Genomic DNA, 22,635 nt, shown 5'->3' on the forward strand with positions numbered 1-22,635 from the left:
ACTTATTTCTGTGAGCTGTCAGTCAGACTGCGGAAAAAGTAAGAAAACACCAGATCCCGTGGTGAAAGACCTTTTGAGCCTTTTCTTATCGTTCCCTCTGAAATGGGGCATCCATCTTCGGAATTGAAATGTCTGGTTGTCTGACCCGCACCTGGAACCAAAGAGCAGCCCACATGATATGTATTTATAGACAATGGGTTTGGGCGAAGAGTTCCAGAGATGGTGCTAGTGTGGAAGGTGAGAGGGTAATGGTTGATGATCCTCACCCTGATAGGATTAAAGCCACCGTTTTAGGTACATTCAAGGACCTGCTGGAGTGTGTGGGATTAATTGGCAAATTGGTTTGTTGAAGTGGATTTGTTGAGTGGTTTGCTTAGAGCTTTTTCTCACGTTCATATTTGAATCGCCACCTCTGTGTCTTCTGTGAAAAACTTAAGTTAGACTGACTGAGGCTGCAGCAAACAAAGCTGACATGTGGACACATACAGCTCTGGGGAAAAAAAAAAAAAAAGGGACCACTCTAAATTTCTGGTCCTGAATGCCACTGAAAACCTCTGGAAAGTGAGTTGGACAAAGATGAATGGTCACGAGCCAGCAAACGAAGCTGAGCTGCCTATAATTATTTTATGCCAGCACTGACATAAGGCTCCCTACAGTGATGGGATGGAGAGATAAATGCTCTTAAATATTTTTTGTCTTTATAGAAGACCAAAAAAATATCTGAACCTCCTCAGACCCAGGACATGTCAGCAAAGTACCAGCTTTTTTGTTTTTTTATTAAATCAGTGCCTATATTGGAAACATCATGATGCAACAGTTTTTCAGATGCAGTTTTTACAATTTTTATGGAATGTCCTTTGTGACGGACAGTTTTCTTTTCTTTTTTTTTTTTGTATAAAGTTGTGAAACTCTTGTCCACAAATGTGGACAGTGGGTCTTAGGAGGTTAAAGATACAGTGTTGAATTATTTAGCTCTGACATTGAAGTATTTTAGTAACTTTTTTTTCCATTTTCAAGACCTCAATAAACCAGTTTACCTAGGGGTTTATTTTAGCCATGACATTTTGAGCACCATTCAGAATTTTTAACAAACTTGTGTCCAGCACCGAGCTTGCAACAGCATATTTAAGTTTTCGTGTTGCCAAATTAAAGCATTAAGCACTAAAAAGCTTGATAATTTCCCAATAAATTTGTGAGGATTAAACTCAAACTAATAGGAGAGGGAGTGTTTGGTTTTATTGGACTTCATAAATCAGACACAAACAGAAGTGGAAATGCCAGCAGTGTTTGGGTCTTCTGATTGACTAATTTTTTATTCACATGCAAGACACAAATTACAGCAGTAGCAAAAAGCCCAACAGGGGTCCTAGATTTCAGGCCATCATTAACTTTGAGGATTTTTCATCCGTATATTAAAACAATTCTCAGATTTATAAGGTTCTTAGTTTATCAAATAAATTTTGAGTCTTTTGAGACTTGGTAAACATGACTTTTTCTGGTATCTCCAGTTCCGTGATTACTTTATAAAGGAAATACAATGTTCTGTGACAGAGACTCCCTCTCATCTAATTCAAATACTGGTAGACACCTATAAAGGTTCCACTAACAAAAACATCACTGGCAAACTTTATACAGCTTTGAATTCAAAGGACAATGAGATACATTTTCACGTAAAAAAATCAATGAGAGAGAGACCTGGCAGAGGAAATACCAAATGAGATGCAGTCAGAGGGATGGAAGTCTCCAAGTTGCACAACAAACTCACTAACCTGGAGGGATTTTTGTTGGAAAAGTCTGGTCCACTTCTTATAACCCCTGCATGAAAACCACATTTTTTTGGTGTTCAGTTTTCTTGCTGGAGGGAGTGTGGCTCATTTGAGGCAGATCAGGCACATGTATTCTGGTCCTGTCCTGGTATTGTTGACTTTTGGGGAAATACGAGCAAATGAATGTATTCAGTTTTTGGTGTCCATGTTGATATGTCATTGGCTGTTTTTTGGCATTGCCCCAGAGGAATTATGTAAAAGTGACGTATATCTGTGTAGAATACTGCTTACCACAGGCAAAAAAGCCATCACCAAATATTGGCTAAAAAAAGATCCTCCCTCAGTCTCCATGGTGATAAAAATTGTGAAGTACATCCGTTTAATGGAAATGGTGACCCACAATCTCTGCCTACAACAACACAAGGGTGTAAAATATTGGGAAAATGGGACTTTTTCATTCAATTTGTGGACAGTAAACAGTATGTAAATGTCTGAATGTACCTGTGACCATTTCTCTGTTTGTTTCGTACCTTATAGTAAAACAAACAAACAAACACATAAATAAATAAATAAATAAATAAATAAATAAATAAGTCTTTGATGACTAGGTTAAAAATGGTTGGAATTCCTAAATGGTTCATTTAATAATTTTGTTAAACCACTTGAATTTAAGCCGAAAGTGCAGGATTCAATTACGTTTGGATTGTTTAATTTCACATCCACTCTTGTGATGTACAGGGAGAACGTTACAACATTTATGTCATTGTCCAAATACTTATGGACCTGACTACATATAGACCTGCAGCTGTGGCTCAGGTGGTAGAGCGGGTTGTCCAATAACCAAAGGGTTGGCGGTTCGAATCCCACTCTGTCCCAGTCAGTCCGTTGTGTCCTTGGGCAAGACACTTCCCCCTCCCTGCCTCCAGTGCCACTCACACTGGTGTATGAATGTTTGGTGGTGGTCGGAGGGGCCGTAGGTGCAAACTGGCAGCGACACTTCTGTCAGTCTGTCCCAGGACAACTGTGGATACAGATGTAATTTACCACCACCAGAGGGAGGATGTGAGAGCGGATGAATAATGGGTCAATAATGTAAAGTGCTTTGGGTGTCTAGAAAAGCACTATATAAATCCAATCCATGATAACACTGGGTTACAAAAAATGTTTTTGCAAGTTGTCTAGGTTTTTTCAACTGAATTAGGACCATTTTGCACCGCTAAATCCAAAAATGACATCTGTTTTTCTCAATCAGGTCAGGTGTTTTTGTTAATTTGATTTTGAATAATTAGATCTTCTCACAAAATTGATTACATTTAATTACATTAATACCAAAATAAGATTGGTAAGCACACTTTATGAAACTTGTGACTTGATTCTTGTTAGGTACAATGGTGTATTCACCGCAGATGGAGCAGAATACGTCAGGCTTATTTTTGCAAGATCTTCTAGTCGAAGCCATTTCATTCACCTGTAATATTAAAAAAACCATTAATCATAAATTGGCAAAAGTAAAATCTTCAGAACTCATTTATTGCAAGAAATATGAAAGAATTTTGTATCATATGATGTGAAAATGCCCATAAATGTAAGCAAAAATGTTCAAAAGCCAATATGTAGCATAGTTCAGAAAGTTGACCTGATTGAGCAAAATGAATGTGATTTTTGGATTCAGCACCAAAATTATCCTACATCAGCTCAAAAAACTTAATAAATTTGTCGTTGACCAGTGTAATATAAGGCACATAATAGAGTAGAATAATAACATCTACAATCTACACTTGTTTGCAAAACTTTCACCAGTCTTTCTTTCCTCTCCAGTTCATTTCTACAACACAAACTTTTTAGCTTGCCATTTGTGTTTGTAGTTTACCATCTGTCAGACGGCAGCCACGTCATTACCTAAGTGTGTTTATCTCTGTGGGTATTACTGGTAAAGGCTGGTTCGATAGACTTCAGACTAGATCTTTACACACAACACACTTGGGTTTTATCTGCGGCTGTAAACACAGACTGAGTCTGAATGGGACAGACTCGGTCCAACTGGTCAGTCGGCCAGCAGTTGCTAAGTGTGTGCCCAGCTTGAATTTGCACTTTTATTCAGGTTCTCCTGAATGATATAAAAGAGTCCTGATTAAAATGTGTAATTTGTCTCACACACCTTACTAAAACTGTAGTTCTTCAAGTTAGTTTTTTTATGTTTTTACTCATAGAATAGGAATAAATACATCCACGTTTTTATCAGTGAGAACCTCAAGTCCTACTCACTGTCAGTGTCAACGCTCTTCTGTAGTAGATGTCAAATATTGTTGCCCTTGGTTCAGAAGCTTTGCCTTGTGCAGAAACCTATGCTTTACAGCGACTGATGATTGAAAAGCCGTTATGTGTGCGTGTTATTGGAATCAACAGTGAGGCAGGTCCTTGAGATCACACTGTAATTGTGCTGATATTGTGTCACCGTTCACTATGTTTTAGTATTATTTGAATGTGTGTGACCAAAAAAATCATTGTGATGTGGTGGGAGGACATTGTGTAAAACCTGCAAAGAAAGCTGCCTCATTCTGCTTCTAGAAATTGTTAACCCGCCTAACAGAATTTCAGCTTTCACTGGAGAGATTTACTGTCCCACAGCGGTCTAAATGGTGTTTCACAAGCTTTTTGGTCCCTGACAAGAATGAAATAGTGGTGGAAACAGAATGAAGACATTTCTGTAAATTCTTCCTTGAGTATTTCTTTTGTATGACAGGTCACAGGGGAAGAAAGGAAATACGCAGAAGAAGTGCTGTGGACTGGATTTGAATCCAGAATATAGTGTCTTGTGCAACAGAGTTATGAAACCTGGGTTCATAGTCTCCTTTCTGTGTCCAAAAATAATGTGACACAGCGGTCGGAGATCCCAAGATCCCCTCCAGACAAGTTAGAAGAGGTCATAAAAGCACACTCCACTGAATACAGTTTTGTGGGTTTGATTTTCCACAAGAGGTCCATTGATCTTGCCAAAACAGTGTCATCTCCACCATCTACCCCATTGAAAAATTGAGAACCACTGATTATGTAAATTTTTTAAAGTTTAAAAGATGGCGACAAAATGTTTCCTGCAGTACATCTTTTAAAATGCATTAATATGTGACTTTAGTGTTGAGTTTGGATCCAAAATATCACACCAACAGAGATCAACAACACCTGTGTTCTGTGTGCTTGTCTGTAAACTTACTGTTTTTGTCAGCGGTGTCTGGTGTCTTTGAAAACAGCCATGAAACAGCTTCAGCCCTGTCAGAATGCCCTGTCTGGTACCGGGGAAAATATTCTACCAATACATTTCATAGCTTGAGTACCAGTGCTCTTACATGTCAACCACCCACTACAACACTGGCCATAAATAAGTACGACCCTACTCACATAAAAAACTCTGATTCTATTACCACCGTCAAATCCCAGCTTAAGACTTATTTATTCAGACAGGCCTACTCAGTTCCATAATTTCACTTTTATCTACTGCCATTTTATGTACCTATGTGTTTTATATATGTATATGTGTAATTTTAATTGTGTTTTATTTATTTTTAACAACTTTGTACGGTGACCTTGAGTGTCCTGAAAGGCGCCTATAAATAAAATTTATTATTATTATTATTATTATTATTATTATTATTATTATTATTATTATTATTATTATTACTTAATCAGTTAACCCTTTAACCCTTTCATGCACAGTGGTCACTCCAGTGGACAGTTCTTCTCCAGCTGTTCTCTTGTATATTCATGGGTTTTGTTGGTTTAGTTCCATATCAGCCAACACAGTGGACACTTATGCACCATCACATACACTGACATTCAGACCATTACCATTACTTTGCTTCACTTGATAAACCTGATCTACAGTGACATGTTTGAGTGTGAATCAATTGCTAATAAAAATTGGGAATATGGTAAAATGTGAGAGAACATCAGATTAGCTGTGTTAAAAATTTTTTGATTTTATAGTTTTCACACAGTATATCACTTTCTGATATTTGCATTCTTTCCTTCAAAAATTAAACACATGGTGTCCAGCGGAGTGGACATTTTTGGAACTCCACAAAAAATTATCAAGGTAGATTTGTTTCTTTATTGCTTTAACCAAAAAAAAAATTTTTGTAAAAAAAAAAAAAAAAATCAATTAGGAAAAAAAATCACTTCAATCAAAGAAAAAAGTGTTCATTTTTTTTTTCTTCTTTTTCTCTTTTTTTTTTTTTTCTTTTTTTTTTATGGGCTCAGCTGGCTGACAGGCAGCTGTCTGTACCGATAAGGCAGCAGCCCACACCAACTGTACTCCCAGTCATCATTGCCCATTTTTCTAACACCTTTGCTTGTGTATCCTCTTTTATTTGGACATTTTACCAGGGAGTATCTCACACTACTTTTTTTTTTTTTTTTTTTTTTTTCCTACTTGTCTTGTCCTGCGTTCTAACAGCAGAATGGTAGTCTGGTTCCTTTTGGTGCTGAACAAATTTCCTTTGCCAAGGGTAACTTCATAAAGTATATGAAGCGCCCTTTGATATTCTACTGTGTTTATTATGAGTTTAGTTGAACCACGTTTCGATGCCGGACCTGACATGGGGGGTGGGGGTGGGGGGGTAGAAGAAGGGGAGAGAACAAAAGAGAAGAAGGTGGAGAAGACCCTCACAAGAAAGTATCAACAATACAAACAGCAACAACCATGGAGACAATTATAATGGAAACAATAACTACAACCACAACTGAGTAAACTGGGCAGAAGAGAGAGAAGAAAACAAAACAAACAAAACTACAAAAAAAACACAACAATGAGATACATAAGACCTATGAAATGAAGAATAGAAGAAAGCATGAACAAAATGTCGTATACCACATTCGTACAAATAATCCCTATAGCAAATAATACCAGAAACAAATCCACACACATCAGTTGTTCACATTCATCTGCTGTGACAGAGTGAACCAGGCAAACAGACTGAGGTGAAGAACACACACATGCAACCGCAACCACACTCCCTCCAAGGATCAGGGACCGACCCAGAGGGCCCCAAGGCCTGGCCATCCAGCAGTCAAATGCAATTTTTTGGGTCATAATTTTTTTTTTCAGTCAAACACTTTTTTTATTGAATTTTTTTTTAGTGAAAGCAACAATGAAACAAATCTACCTTCATAAAAAAACAGGTTTATTAAAAAAAAAAAATTAATTGCATAGTTTTTTCATGGCTAAAGAGGAATAAAAACACTCAGGAAAAAAAATCGCGACTACAGTTCTCATAATTCATGCATGAAAGGGTTAAAGGAGTGATATTTGGCTTTTTTCAATGGAATGATGCATTTTAAAATATTTCCCTGTGCTCTCCATAAACTGTAAATGCTCTGCTTGGCTCTGAAGTCTTCATTCATTCACCTCCACAGGTCCATCTTCAACCCTATTTCTGAGTTATGACACCAGAAAGGTCATTTTGAGCGCTGGCTAGCCACTTGTGTTCATTAATACAACCAGCAACTGAACATTTTAGGTAATCAGCTCGAAGTTTGGACATATTTTCAGGTTTTACTACAGCCGCTGCTGCTGATAAACAATTATGGCGTACTCGGAGAAATGTTTGTCGGAAATCTTGAACTATTATGAGCAAATGTTGTGACATAACTAGTTATAGAACGTAACAAATGAAGCAGAAATTGAAACATGTTGTAGAAATCCACTTGTTTTTTGCCACAATGAATATAAAGATAGCTTTGCAGCACCTGGAGGGCTCAAATTCAAACTTTTGGAACTATTAGGGTCCAAATACACAAATAAATGAACCAAAGACTAATAAAAGTGGGTTTAGCAAAAACATGTCCCCTTTAATACAGCTGTTAAACAACACTCACATCATCAGCACAGGTTTAGAAGTTGTAATATAACCGGTACACTCATCCATTTGTTAAGCCATGACATAATTTTCTATCTCTGGGGCTGATTCTGTTCGTCCATTTGTATTCAAGGGTTCAAATTCCAACTTTTTTTTAACTACTAGGGTCCAAATACACAAATAAATGTCCCAAAGACTAATAAAAGTGGGTTTAGCAAAATATGACCCCTTTAAATGTTTCAAGTGAGCTATGTTTCCAGGTATGGATTTGGCAATACCATTTTAACTCCAGATTTTGCAATCTGTGAACACACCTGTATTTGGGAATTGGACATCAGGGTCTATTTTGGATCAAATATGGACATGGTTACCAGATGTGTGCATGTTTTAGTATAGTTTGGCAGTTTTATTGTGAACCCTAAATGATCCACTTTGAAAGAACGGTAGGCTATGACTATGTGTTGGTCATATGTGGGCTTTGTGTTTACGTGGATACTCATATCCCTGTTTGCATGATAACTGCTAGTATCCTGGTTACCCATTACCACTGTTGTTTGTTTGACATTTATAACACAATGTGTTTATTTAGTCGGATGCTTCAGTCATTGCATTCTAACTTTAAAGTTACTGTGGCTACAGAAAATGAGGCCACTTTGCTTTAAAGGACATTTAGCACTTTTAAATGCCAACATCGTGTCTCACCAATTTCATGCATGTACTGTCAGCAGTGGGGGATCAACAAGTAAACATGTCTTCCAGTTTTATTGTGTCGCTTCACCATGTAGAACAAAGAGGAGGGTGAAGATCTGATGGCAAAGGGTCAATATGATTGAGTGCAGTGATTGATCTTAATGTTATGTAGTTTTTTTTTTCATCGCTACCTGACCTGTTATTGTGTTTGTGTTGATTAAAAAAAATTCAGTCTGTTGTTTTTCCACAGACTTGGAAAAGACAACTTTTCTTCCTTTATTTTTACTTATATTTTATTGTTTCATTTTTGAAATTTTACAACATTTAGAGCATAGTGTCAATTGTCGTCCTGTATACTGTCCACTTTTTCCATCGATCTTCACATGTTGCTTACTGTAGTCTTATGATAAAAGTAAGTCTCTCCATATTGGGAATTTCTTCCACAATGTCTCTTCAATTATTTAGGGTAGGGGGCGGGGGTCCTCTTTACACCATTTTCATGCGATGGCTTTTTTAGATGCTACCAAGAGGATTTTAATCAAATATTTATCCTTACTTGGTATGTCTTTTCCTGTTAAATCACCCAAATATAGCACAGAACATGTCCTTGGTACTTCGTATCCCAGTATTTTTCCAAATGCTTTGCTGATTTTATTCCATTATTGGGATCATTTTGTGCACTGCCAAAAAACATGCACATGACCCATACCCTGCTCACCACACAACCTCCAACAGAACTGAGGTAATGATAGTGAAGCCTTTTTGGTCTTTGGTGTTTTAAGAAATCTCATTATGTTTTTCCAAAAAAAATATTTTCCAATTTCTGGAATTAAATGTAGTCACTTGAGTTTCACGTATTTCATACCATGTGTCATCACTTAATTCCACCAACAGCTCTTTACTCCATTTATCTCTAATATACAGAGTTAAGGTTTGTCTGTTAGACACCAATCCCTGTTACAGTTTGGATATCACGTCTTCTGTTTTGTTCTTATGTACCCACAATTTTAGTGATCTGGTTTCTTTCACCTGGGAGGTCTGCTCTTATCTCCTTTTGATGATGGTCTCTAATCTGAAGGTACATAAAGAAGTGAATAGACAACTTTTCAATGACTTTTCTGTCTAATCTGCAAACTGAATCAATTTTTTTTGTTATTGAAAGACAAAACTCATATCTCAGTCATTTTAGAGGTGAGATGCTTTCATTGCTGCCACTGCGTTTATATTTCTGTTACATCATTTAACATGTGTGCAGTAATCGACACCTGTTAGAAACCAGGAGATGTACTTGAGTACTCTGTTCAGTTCAATTCAACTTTATTTATAGAGCTCATTTCATGCACAAGGCAGACTCAATGTGCTTCACAACAGGTATACAACATAAAAACATTACAAAAAAAAACAACTTATCTTGTGTCTTGGTTTCTCAAAACACAAGGTCCTTTCTGCATAGGGTCTGATCTGGATTCCTGAAATTGGGATTTGATGTCTGCATGTGCAAACACAAGGTTCAAGATGACTTTACTGATACCTGTACCCATCTGAAATGTTATACACAAAAAACATTAAAACCACAGGACACATACAGCGGACAGATTAAAAACAGCACAGACAAAAGACATGGACAGGTACTACCAGCAGCTCACTAGTCATGGTTCAAACAGACTAGAAATAAAAAGATAAAAAACAAACTAAAATAAATAAAAGTCATCAGATATCACTAAAAATGCCAATACAAAACCTGTTAAAAGTCTGATTAAAAACATAAAAAACACGATATAATGATATAATACAAGGACAATAAATAAATAATAAATAAGTTAAGACCACGTTAAAATAAGCCAGACCCCAAGAAATAGCATTACAGCATCTGCAGCATCTACATTATTCCAGTGTTCTAACCCCCTGAAAACAGAGACTTTTGGAAACGGTTCTGATCCTGTTTCATATATGAACTCCAGGGTTTTGTTGTAATTTTGTAAAGGTAAAAACAACTTTTGGAAATGATGATGCAAATACTCACATTTGCCGTCTGATCAGGTCACTGCGTATCCTGCTGTGGTTTGTTGTACTAGTTTTATGTGACCATTTTCATTGTTGTAAAATGTATTTATTTATTTATTTATTTAGTTCATGGTTGTGCATTTCATCAGTAAACATTCAATAATCATCAAGTAAACAAACATGTACACATCCATGCTTGAAAAGGAGCAGGATGAAGAAAATCTTATATTTCCTGCCCCCTTCTAAGTAATAATAACCTTAATGGTTAGCCATACACAACTACCTATAAAATCATACTGTATAAAGTCAGACAAAGCAACTAAATACATCCAAAGATAGTGCCAAATGAATACAAAACCAAGTGTAAAACTACAGGTCCACAAAGTACAAAACATAGGTAAATATAAACCTGATGAAATGATGCAAAAACATTTTACCAGTCCAAAGCAAGTAAATAAATATGACACAAAATACAAAACAAATACGGAGTCAAATGTAAAACTTATAACTGTTCATATAATCTCATTGTTCTGTCTTTATACACTTTTTTTTTTTTTTTTTAGTTTCCCAGTTCCAACCATTTTAGAGAATGGATTTAATCCTTTTGATCGTGCAGGTTTTATCCAGTTTCTTAACATGTATGTTAAGGTCAGTGCGTTGTAAATTCTGTGGTCGCTAACCTTGATTAAAGCACTGACTTAGAACCGCAGCTGTTCCCTGGATACTGCACACTGCTACAAATACTAATATAGGAACAAATAAACCTCTGTGGACCTTAATGTCCCCTTTTATTTATGTTACCAAAAAAAGAAGATTTTCCATAATAGCACACTCTGACATCAGTTTAAGGTGACTAATTGTGATAAGAGCATGGCTTTAAATCTGTGTTCTAATGATGTACAAGTGAAACAGAAATCACATGTAACTGGGGTGAGACCCGGAGGCAGAGTGGTGGCATGTTGTGTTGGTGACTGCTTACTTAATGTCACAAATGAACCAGTGGGGGGGGCTGATTGGGTGCTGGGTGCTCTGTGGAGGGTTCACCCACAGGTTGAGCTTCCCGCTCGACAGGAAGAGACAGATCGATGGGATTTAAGCGTGTTTATGGCGTCTTTGTTTATTTATTTTAGACTAGAACAGGGAGCAGACAGAAATCCAAGCTGGGTTCGACACAATGAAAATGCATATAATGTATAACGGGGCATTTACAGAAGAGCGCTTTTACTGATGTCGGCTAAAATTTCCTTAGGGGGTCAAATGAGTGGCCATTTTCGTCCAAAAAAAACAGTTGTCCTAAAGTCATAGAAGTGTGTGTAAATAATGCTAATCCATTTGTGCACAGACTACTGATATTCTCTGACAGTGGAAGCTCTATTTTCATAAATATTGGATTTGGAATAGCACGTGGATGTGAAAACTTTTGCTGGTGGACGGACGTGACATTACCCATGATGCTCTGGTCAGTCCCAGTACTTTATTAGGAATAAACTTCTAGACTTCCTATTGCTAATTGTGCTCTTCTTCATAAATGTTGGTATTGTGGATCTAAAACAATCCCAGCTGACACAAAAACACTAAATGTGTCAGTGGACGGATGTGACATGGTTGTTGTGGATCCCATCATACTGATGCTCTGCAGCCATGTCAGCGTTTACACTAATGATCCCTGTGCAAAAACTAGGAGCACTATTATTTATTGGATAGTTTAGCATCAGACTAAAGAGGAAAGAACAATATAGAATTGTTATTACCTCCACCAGGAGGTATCATGATCGCTTTGCTTTGTGTTTGTGTGTGTGTGTGTGTGTGTTTGTTTGTTTGTTTGTTTGTTAGCAAGATAACTCAAAAAGTTATGGAGGGATTTTCATGAAATTTTCAGGAAATGCTGATACTGGCACAAGGAAGAAATGATTAAATTTTGGTGGCGATGGGGTGGGGGGTGGGGTTACAGATCTGTCTTGGCGGAGCTCTGCGCTCTCCGAGTGCTTTTCTTGTTTCTGTATAAAAATGCTTCTTATTGTAAAAGTGTTGATGTAAACAGTGCTGTGTGCCATTCTTCATGTATGTATTGGTGGAACAGAAGCAGGATGGATCAGCACCATACTCCAGATTGAACCTGTACAAATAAAACATGTGATATGGAGGAGAGAATCTGGGAAGAAAAACTGGGGAATCCAAAAGAAGAGAAGATTTGTTTTTCAGCTGAATTCAGTTCAAATAGAACTTGTCCATTTGTGACATGAAAATATAGCATTAACTGTGCTGAAAGGGTTCATTTTGGAGCTGAAAACACAGTTCATATGAGCATCAACATGTTGAACAGAACTGAAATCCTGTCCATTTGAACAACTGTCATTTACCAACACAAAGTTCCTTTGGATTCACTGAGACTGATTTACTATGAACACAGACATAAATAAGAGCTCTGAGCACATTTGAGCTGAAGTACATGTGATGTATAACGGGGCATTTACAGAAGAGCGCTTTTATTGATGTGCAATTCAAACAAGCCTACTGTTTTGGGTTTTTTGCACCTTCTTTTTTTTTCATTTCCTTCTCGTCCTCTTATCTATGCCACCATTTTTTCCCCTTTTCTGTTCCTGTCTGCCTTCATCTCCCTCTACCTCCCCCCCGCTTTCTCCTTTCACCGCCTGTTATCTCCACCATGCAGTTGACTGCTTCTGTCCTCTGGGTGTCAGCACTCGCCTTATCCTTCATTCAGCTGTACAGCTTAGTGTGAACCGATCGCCCCATTTCTGCCTGCATTTCATGTTTCCGTGATTATTCTCCCTTCCTCTTGTCTCTGTCTCTCTTAACACTTCCCCCCCTCTCCTCGGCTGGCTGCTTATTGCCACAATAGCTGTCAACATCATACTTCACCCAGCCCTTCCTTTGCATCTTCACACATACATACACACTCACAAGCACACCTCTGAATCAATAAATCTGCGGTAACCCTATCTATAAGAGCTCTGTATGCATGTGTGTGTGTGTGTGCGGTGGTGAGTTTGCGGCAACTATTGATGATTTCAAAGCTGCAGAAACCGGAGCTGTAACAGGAGATGCCCATCCACTCATCCCATTGCTCTAAATAGGAGGAGAAGGTGACTTTCAGGAAGTTCATTTTAAACACACATACTCATCTTGGTCCATGCATGCACCCAGTGAACTGCAAAGCCATGTAATGCACACGTAGAATAATTGAAGGCGAATGTGTGTATGGGAGTGTTTTGGAGAAAGCTGAAGGTCGAAGTAAAGCGGGGATTTTCAGAGGTGAAGAAGGGTGGATGAGTTTGAGGATTATTGAGGTGACTCTGCAGCCATTTCTGCTACCAGGGGTGTTCTGACAAAAGCCCCCCTCCTCTGAATTATTGAGAACATAATGAAACGTCCTTGCAGAGGGAGAAAGACAACACTGTGTTATTCTCCTCTCGTTTTTTTTTTTTTTTTTTTCCTCCCTCCTGGTGTCTGATTATTGGGGAGGAGAAAAAAAAGTTCACTCTTGTCATTTTTCCTCCTTTTTTTTTCCTGTAGAAGAATGAATCTTATCTCTAAATGGACCCACCCCCTTCTTTTTTTCTCTCGCCTTTCCAAAGCCTTAGTTTGACAGAAGGAGCTTCTGTCCTTTGCTCCAAACTGCAGTTAATCTTCCTCTGCATTCATAAAGCATATTTGTTCACAATAAACCCTGAAGGATTCAGGAGAGCAGCTGAAGGTTATTATGCTGTAACACTTTATTATCCAAAATCCTGGAATAACAGAAATAGCTCCACTTCCTTCAGTGGGTTTAAAACCACTCCATGCTGCTTGAACAATAAATGAGCAATTGCAAGGAGTAAATGTAGTGGCTAAAAACTACAGCAAATATTGGAGAATGAATTATGTATTTGGGTGCTTCTATGAAACTGGTCCCTAAAAACAGGAAATAAGGGCTAGAAATTCAAACCAGATGGAGACTAATGTTATGAAGCAAGTTTGGAAGAGTCTGGGTCCATTTTAAGAATAAATACTTACTTAGATAAAAGGGAAAGTATTTTTCGGATAAAACTCATTTTTATTTTATTTTTATACAGAAATCTGCATGTAACATGGTAGAAAGGACACGAAAGTTACATCCTACTATTTTTTCAAGGTACATTTTGGGAATGAAACTAATTACGCAAAGCAGAGTGTTTCACAAAAATGGCCGCTGTTGCAAAATCACTCACGATGTATTTGTGTTTAAATGGGCAGGTTCCGCATGCAACACAAGTGGACACGATGGGTTACACGCAAAACCTTGACTGAGACTGAGATTCATGAAAAACCCACATGTCTGGATTAAAAAAAAACGTTAGGATCATCAAATTTAACATAGTGTCTTTATTTATAGCACTATATAAGACCATTTCAAGCCATTTTTCAGATCAAATGCACTGACACCTAGGTAGCTTTTCCTGTCCCAATTTTGGTCCTATTTTTGTCCCCAGTGTTTTATAAAAAATTCATTAGAGCAAGAGTATAATTTTTTTTTTTTTTTTCATTTATCTGAGGTCATCATTGGGTCCATCCTGGTGGGAAATATGTCTCAATTTCTCTTTTATTATTGGGGCTAAAAGATACCAAAATGAACCCGGTTTCATAGAAGCGCTCATTTACAAACAAACCTAAAGGAAGCAGAGGAATTTAAAAGGCCTAAAATCAGATTTGCTCAAACTTTCTTACATTTCCATACAGATTTGCATTCGGCCGAAGTGCCGAACACTGATACACTGGTAAGAACATCAGCAGCTCATCATGTAATTCAACAGAGGACATGCAAGTCCAAACTACGGTTCATGTTTTTGTTCTGTTGGACACATCTGATCCTGTCATCATCACTTGTGTTTCCTGCATCTTCTTATACTTTTCCGTCATTGGTTTGTGAATGAAAATATTGGTATGATGTTCAGCAGGTAGCTTTAACCATTTAAGTGAAGGACAACAAATGAACAGATTGATTCATTTACCAGTGTGTTTTTACTATGGGAATACTATGAGCAGATGCTGTATTCAAGGTTAGTTAGAGTAGACTGCCATACAAATGATTACACTTGCATCACTGCCAACATTGAAATGTCAGCTATATAAATTAACATTTTAACCGTTCTTTAGGATTATAAAAAAAAGTAATCTCCTTCTCTAACCATGTGCTTCCACAGCTCTTTAAATGGCTGCTGATAACCTCCCAAAATCTCCCATACTTGGTCCAAAGTTGACCAGAAACTAACTGACCTCACCCTTCAATTTGAACCATGATCTTACTTCTTTCTCTAGCTGTTCGGTCCAGTCTGTGACCTAGTTGAAGTTTCAAATCTGCACTTTTTGGACACATTATACTGATTATCTGAGTCCAAATGTACGTTTCTGAACCTGTGCAGTGGTTAAGCAGCTGTTAGATGAACATATAATATGAGCCTGTGGGAAAGTAGATTCATATTCCCCTTTCTGTGCCTCTTGAATTCTCCTGATTGTCTAATTAACTTACATTTTCAGAGCAAACTTAGAAAATAACACGCTTCAGGCATTGGGACGTCACTGTATGACGGCACCAATACGTTGCCATAGTAATGACATTCTTCTTCTGGTAACTAGACCTAAATGATTGCACATGCAGTGTCTATAAGGGTCCATATTTGTCATCTGCAGTGAATCACATAATTCACCCATGAACACATCAGATAATGTGTTCTTTGCGTAAAAAGATAAATGGCAAATGGTGGAACCCGTATTTGACCAAATGAGAAATGGTTTAAAGTAATCACACAATACTTCATCACATTTGATTATGTTCTTTTATTTGCAATTTCCACAGACAGACATCTGTGTCACATGAGACAACACTTGACTCAAAATAGTCATCGAACTAGATGTGCATTTCAGCTAAACAACTGAGTGCAGATGCTTTTTCAGTCCTTTGAATCTACTAATTTACCTCTTAATAATCCATTATCCAACTCTACACAAAACATCTCCCGCCCACTTTTATTCCATCGGTTTTAACTGATTTTCATTTCAGGTTACTTATTATTCTGCTTTTATTGTGCAACCTTTTGTAACTTTTGTTTTGAACTACACACAACATACAAAAAAAAAAAAAAAAACTTTACCTTGTTAATTACTTTCTTACCAGGCACCAAATCTGTCTTTTTGCCCAGAGGGTGACATTGAAGGAAACACCATGAGGCTGTTAAAATCTGAATATTTTATCCCACCGGGAGCATCAAAGTGCTCAGTAAATTTCATACTCATCTGCCGTTTTTTACAGAGAGGTATCAAGGTCAAGGTAACTTTTAATGCATCCTGTAAGCAAAAAAGGGTCCTGCATTACAGGAACTGCTGCACAGACATTTTGATAAAAAACACTAAACTAAATCTCAGTAAAACCAACTTTACTCACACAGACACATACACTATCCTTTCCTGTATATTTGTGGGTTACATTTTTTTTAATACTTAGATGCTAATGTAAGAAATTTCTAAGTCATAAATGATGAATTATCTGACATCCATATAGATTTTATTTGTCTTGTGTTATCCTCTTCAGTCTATCTGGTTTGGGAATCTGTTTAACTTATAGACTCTTACAATAATAATCCTTCTTAGTCATCACGTCTGATCCTCTGGAAGTGTGTGGTGATGTATCTGTAAGTAGAGGTCCTGTCCCCATCCTGTATTTTCTATGTTTTGTTTTGTTTTATTGTGTTCAGGGTGTTTCTGTACATCAGTCTGGGCAGTTAGTTTGTACCTCCAGCCAATAACAGCAAAGCACTGTATTTTCAGGCAGAACCATGTAAAAACAACAGTTAATTTCATGCTCTTCTCTCTTACTGCAACACTCATAGTGATGTGCAGTTCTGTCTGAGAGACAAACCTGGTGAAAGCACACTCAGACTATTTTCTGAATGGAGTCTATTGCTTACATGATCACAGCTCTGTTCCCTTTCTGCATCAGACAGACAGGAGTGTTGATGTTTTAACAGTTTGTACAGTTCTTTCTTAGCTGTAACTTTAATGCAAACTTTGTATGGCTGCTGCCTTGGCCAGGTCTCCCTTGCAAAAGAGATTCCTAATCTCAGTGGGACTTCCGGGTTCAATAAAGGTAGAACAAAACGCACAGTAAAATATTTTCTTGGGTGTGTCCAATTAAAACAAAAAAAGAATGAATAAGTATATGCTAAATAAATCCCTTGGCAGTTGAATATTTGGTGTTGATTTTATTCTGACAGAAAGTCAAAAAAGACAAGTAAGAAGATTTGACAGTAAAATAAAAACAAACTCTTAACAAATTAAAAAAAAAAAAAAGTTTATTTGTCTGACTTTGAAGCAAAAAACTGAACAACAAAAGCAAGAATTCAGTTACATATGCACACATCAACAGTCATTTATCACAGAAAAGTAACGAAATACGATAAAATTAACATGACTGTACATATGTATCAACTCATAAAACACAGTTTGAGAAGGGACAGAAAGAAGCAAAGGCTTATCTAGTCCTGTCCGTTCCATACTTTCAGCGTCCAATTCTTAACCGGATAAATTTCCTTCATCGGTTAACACGTTAAAATAGATAATTATAAATAACTAGTCCAAGCACTTTTGTATTGGCTGAATCCCCAATGCACAACCATTCACCAGAAAATAAAAAATAAACTAAATAAATAAAGAATGAATCTGCCCTAAAAATCCAAACACTAAAGGTCTTTATAACATTATGAAGTTTCATTTACTCAGATTTTCCTTGAGTGATGTTGCTCTGATAGTATCGGGGTTAAAGTTTAAGAAGTAGACTGAAAGTAATAGACAAAAGCAATTACATATAATTGTAACTGTTGACATTTTTGGGAATAATCAAATGCTGTGTGCACTGGTTCCTGGTTTTCCACATCAACAAGCAAGAAGACATTACACCGGCCATGATGGTGTCTTTTGTTCAGGAGAAATAGGACTATTGACGTATTGACCGGCAGCAAAATACGTTGGTCAGTTTACCTTAATATGGGGGAGAAAACCCACTGTTTGAACAGGAATACAACATATTTTACAAGTGAATATTTTAAACAAACCAATTGTTTCTTGTATTGGTTTTTTGGATTCCAGTGAATATAAGGCAGTCAATTTGTGCCTGTGCTGGACCAGTTATGCACTGATTGAGTGTGGTCACAGAAACATGAGCAAATCCAATTTCACAGCCATAAGTAAACACTTCGGACACACTCGGTCAGTCAGCTGACAACAAACAGATATTGACTGTGATCACTGGTGCCTGCTAATTTCATTTCTGAAGGGAGAGGAAATCGTTTCCAAATTTGGTGTTTTTTTTTTTTTTTCATTTACTTTTTTTTTTTTTTTTTTTTACCGGACTCTGTCTCTTTCAATCCATAAAGTTTGCCTCATCGCGCTGACGTGGTGAGATTACACACAGATATCGAGTGTGTTAATATGTGTGTGTGTGTGTGTGTACGCGATAGCTTTGACTAAATGAAGTGCTCTTGGCAGGCCCCCCCCCCCTCCCCCTGGCCCTCACCCCAAAGGACATTGATTTGCGGGTAATTAAAAACGTGTGTGTCTGGAAGTTGGCCAACTTCATGTTCTATTCATGCAGATTAATACATATTTGTCGTTGCCTGTGGGGGCTGAAAGGCATCTGTCTGTGCCATTAAACATTCATGAGCGTGCAGGACACAGAGTGGGAGAGCCATTTACTCGCTCCTCCTCATATCAGCACACATCTTAATGGAGCACATTAAATCAGAATGGCCAAACAGGGAATTTTGCAATGACAGTGGGATTCATCACACCTCTGCTTTTTAAGGCAAAAATCTCCCCTTAGATCTCTTTTTCACAGCGAGACATCAATCTGTGATTCTCAGTGCAGATCACAGATAGTTTTATGTTACACAATCCTTCCTTTTTATCTGAAACCCAATGTGTGGCTACATTTAGAGATTGCGGTGTTTCTGTTTTGTTTCCGTTCTTGTGCAACAGAAAACTCATCTAGTGTTTCGAGAAAACTAAAAACGGGGATACTATCAGTAACTGTTTGGCATTATTGGGATTCTACTTACAAATCTGACTCCAGTTCTCTATCCTCTGTGTTTGTCACATTGGTTAGACTTCAGACTTGCTTTATTGTCATTCAATAAATGCACCATCAGTACTTTATTAAACGAAATATCGGTGCTTTGCTCACAGTTCCAGTTGACAAAATAAAATAAATAAATAAATAAAAACACACCTCACAAAGTATAAAGTAGCCTAAAATACTGTAATCATTTAAAATATATATGTATAAAAAAAATTAAAAGACTAAAAACTAAAGTGCATAGTGCAATAAAAGTGCATTAAATTATTGCACTAATGAGGCAGCAGCAGGTTATTACCTTAAAACCATAAAACAGACCTGAAACAGGATTTAAGAACAAGAAAAGCACTCGGAGAGCACAGACCTCCGCCAAGACAGATCTGCCCCCCCCCCCCCCCACACACACACACACACACACACACACATGTTTTTTTGTTTGTTTGTTTTTTAGCAAGATGACTCAAAAAGTTATGGATGAATTTTCATGAAATTTTCAGGAAATGTTGATACTGGCACAAGGAAGAAGTGATTACATTTTGGTGGTGATCGGGGGTCCGGGGGGGGGGGGCATGGGCGTCCACTGATCTGCCTTGGTGGAGGTCTGCGCTCTCCAAGTGCTTTTATTGTTTTAGTTGGTTTTTTATCTCTTTATTTCTAGTCTGTTTGAACCATGACTAGTGAGCTGCTGGTAGTACCTGTCCATGTCTTTTATCTGTGCTGTTTTTAATCTGTCCCCTGTGTGTGTCCTGTGGTTTTAATGTTTTTTGTGTATAACATTTCAGATGGGTCAGTAAAGTCATCTTGAACCTTGTGTTTGCACATGCAGACATCAAATCCCAATTTCAGGAATCCAGATCAGACCTTATGCAGAAAGGACCTTGTGTTTTGAGAAACCATGACACAAGATACTTTTTTATTTGTAATGTTTTTATGTTGTATACCTGTTGTGAAGCACATTGAGTCTGCCTTGTGCATGAAATGAGCTCTATAAATAAAGTTGAATTGAACAGAGTACTCAAGTACATCTCCTGGTTTCTAACAGGTGTCGATTACTGCACACATGTTAAATGATGTAACAGAAATATAAACGTGGTGGCAGCAATGAAAGCATCTCACGTCTGACGCGACTGAGATATGAGTTTTGTCTTTCAATAACAAAAAAATTGATTTACTTTGCAGATTAGACAGAAAAGTCGTTGAAAAGTTGTCTATTCACTTCTTTATGCACCTTCAGATCAGACAACACTATTTTCATGAAATCTTCAGGAAATGTTGATACTGGCACAAGGAAGAAATGATCAAATTTTGGTGGTGATCGGGGGTGGGGGGGGCCCATGAGGGGACCCCACTGGTCGGCCTTGGCGGAGGTCTGCGCTGTCTTTTCTAGAAAAGCACTTGGAGTGTTTTGTTGTTTCACAGTGAATATGAACCTGTTTTCTTCTCTTGTTCTTTTATTCAAACACATAACTTGTAAATACTAAAATTAATGGTCTCCTAATTTTATCTGAGACCTCCAAGAACTTATATACTCCAAGAACTTGCCACTCTATGGAAAATAATGACCTTAACGTATTCTACACCCTTATTTTGTGGCACCGTATGCATTAACGTTACTGGACTTGAAGTCAGTACTTATTGTAGTCCCTTATTTTTCTACATTCATATTATGAAGTATGCAGTTTTTGTAGTAGATGTTTTATTTTGCTTTTGTTTTCCTTCTACTCCACTAAAGTTTCTCCATTACTTATTTTCTGATCGACTGAAGGAAAAAGATTTCTCTGTGGGATGACAAAATTTTCCCTTCAATTTGCCTGTCATGCAATCAGAAGATTTCAGAACAATCTGAGATCATAATTATACTCTGTTGTTGACACTATAAATGTACATTTAGGAGATGTGGTGACTCACCCTTCTTGACATATTAAACCCAACCTACCAAATAATTTCTCCTCAACCTACCACTCACCGATCAAGTTGATGCTAATGTGCAGTTTTAGATGACCTGTGCATGTGTGTGTTTGTGTGTGTGTGTGCAGGTGGTTGGAGTGTATGGGGCCAGTGGGCGCAGTGCAGCAGCGACTGTGGGGGTGGAATCCAAACCCGGGCTCGGACCTGTCAGTCTCCACCGGAGGAATCGTACCTATGTGAGGGTGTGGTGGAGGAGGGCCGGCCCTGTAATTCACAGCCCTGCACCGGTGAGCTCTGACACATCTACCTCTATTTACACGTGTTTGTATGTTCATACACCCTCATATGTTGCTGAGTGGCTTTTAACGCTTTGTTAAGTATTAGTGTGTGTAAATTGTGTTTACAGCTACTTCTGCCTGTTTTTTTTCTTGCATCCTGTTCATCCGTGTGTGTATCCATCATCTGTAAGTCAGTTTTTTGACTTAAGGAGTGCATGTTGGAAAGGGGACTTTGATCGATGAAAATTAATAATGACATGGTCGACTGTTTTCGAGACCACGCACGCAGTTTGTCAAAATCCGTGCACTCACGAATGGCTAAAGGGACACAAAGAAAGAAACATTTCACTGAATTGTGACTTTATTTGTGCAGAGCTGGCCGTACGTCTGTCTGACAAATAGCTCCAACAGCAGATTGTCATTATTGCAGGTGTGTTTATGTGTGTTTTTTTTTTTTTTTTTTTTTTTTTTTTTAGTTAGTCATACCATCAGAGCTATTTCCAAGCCTCAGATGGAAACACCAAATGAGCGCACATTTAAGAACACAACACATTAACAACGACAGCACATCAAAAGTCCCAAGTTTGGCTGATGCTGTTCTGGGTGACCAATCACGTCACGGTTGTGTCCCAAATATAGCCTATTGATGAAGGAAGGAGCTCTGGTTGCTAACACCCGCCCCCTCCTCCCCCCTGGCCTTGCCTCACCTCCCCTTTAGGCAAAGGTCGCCATCTCTCTCGCAGCCAGTCTCTTCGCTCAGTGGACAGCCGCAAGCGTGATGACGTAGACAAGCCCCGCGGCGGACAGCAGAGCCCTCAGACAGGTAAGACAACGGGACGCAGAGGGATCCCATGCATCAGCCACTGTGGCAGCTTGGGTGACCACCCACCACATGACAACCAGCTGCACCCACTCTACACACACACACACACACACACACACACACACATCTATCAAAATCTCCCAAAGTAGTGCCTCGTCAGCAACGGACTAATTCCAACATGGACCCTGACTGAACATAGTGAAATTGTATT

At 38.0% G+C, this 22,635-nt stretch overlaps 1 protein-coding gene across 4 annotated transcripts in view; it reads left to right on the forward strand.

The window, feature by feature from the left end:
• The window catches only part of adgrb1a (adhesion G protein-coupled receptor B1a), a 298,620-nt gene that overhangs the window by 111,869 nt on the left and 164,116 nt on the right, over window positions 1-22,635 (forward strand). For all 4 annotated transcript variants that reach the window (XM_030157687.1, XM_030157689.1, XM_030157686.1 and 1 more), the window contains exons 4-5: window positions 21,452-21,610; window positions 22,320-22,424. In XM_030157687.1, coding sequence (XP_030013547.1) covers window positions 21,452-21,610; window positions 22,320-22,424 — 264 coding nt within the window. The remainder of the gene's footprint in view (window positions 1-21,451; window positions 21,611-22,319; window positions 22,425-22,635) is intronic.

Source organism: Sphaeramia orbicularis, chromosome 16, assembly GCF_902148855.1.
Source record: "Sphaeramia orbicularis chromosome 16, fSphaOr1.1, whole genome shotgun sequence".
Classification (NCBI taxonomy): Eukaryota; Metazoa; Chordata; class Actinopteri; order Kurtiformes; family Apogonidae; genus Sphaeramia; species Sphaeramia orbicularis.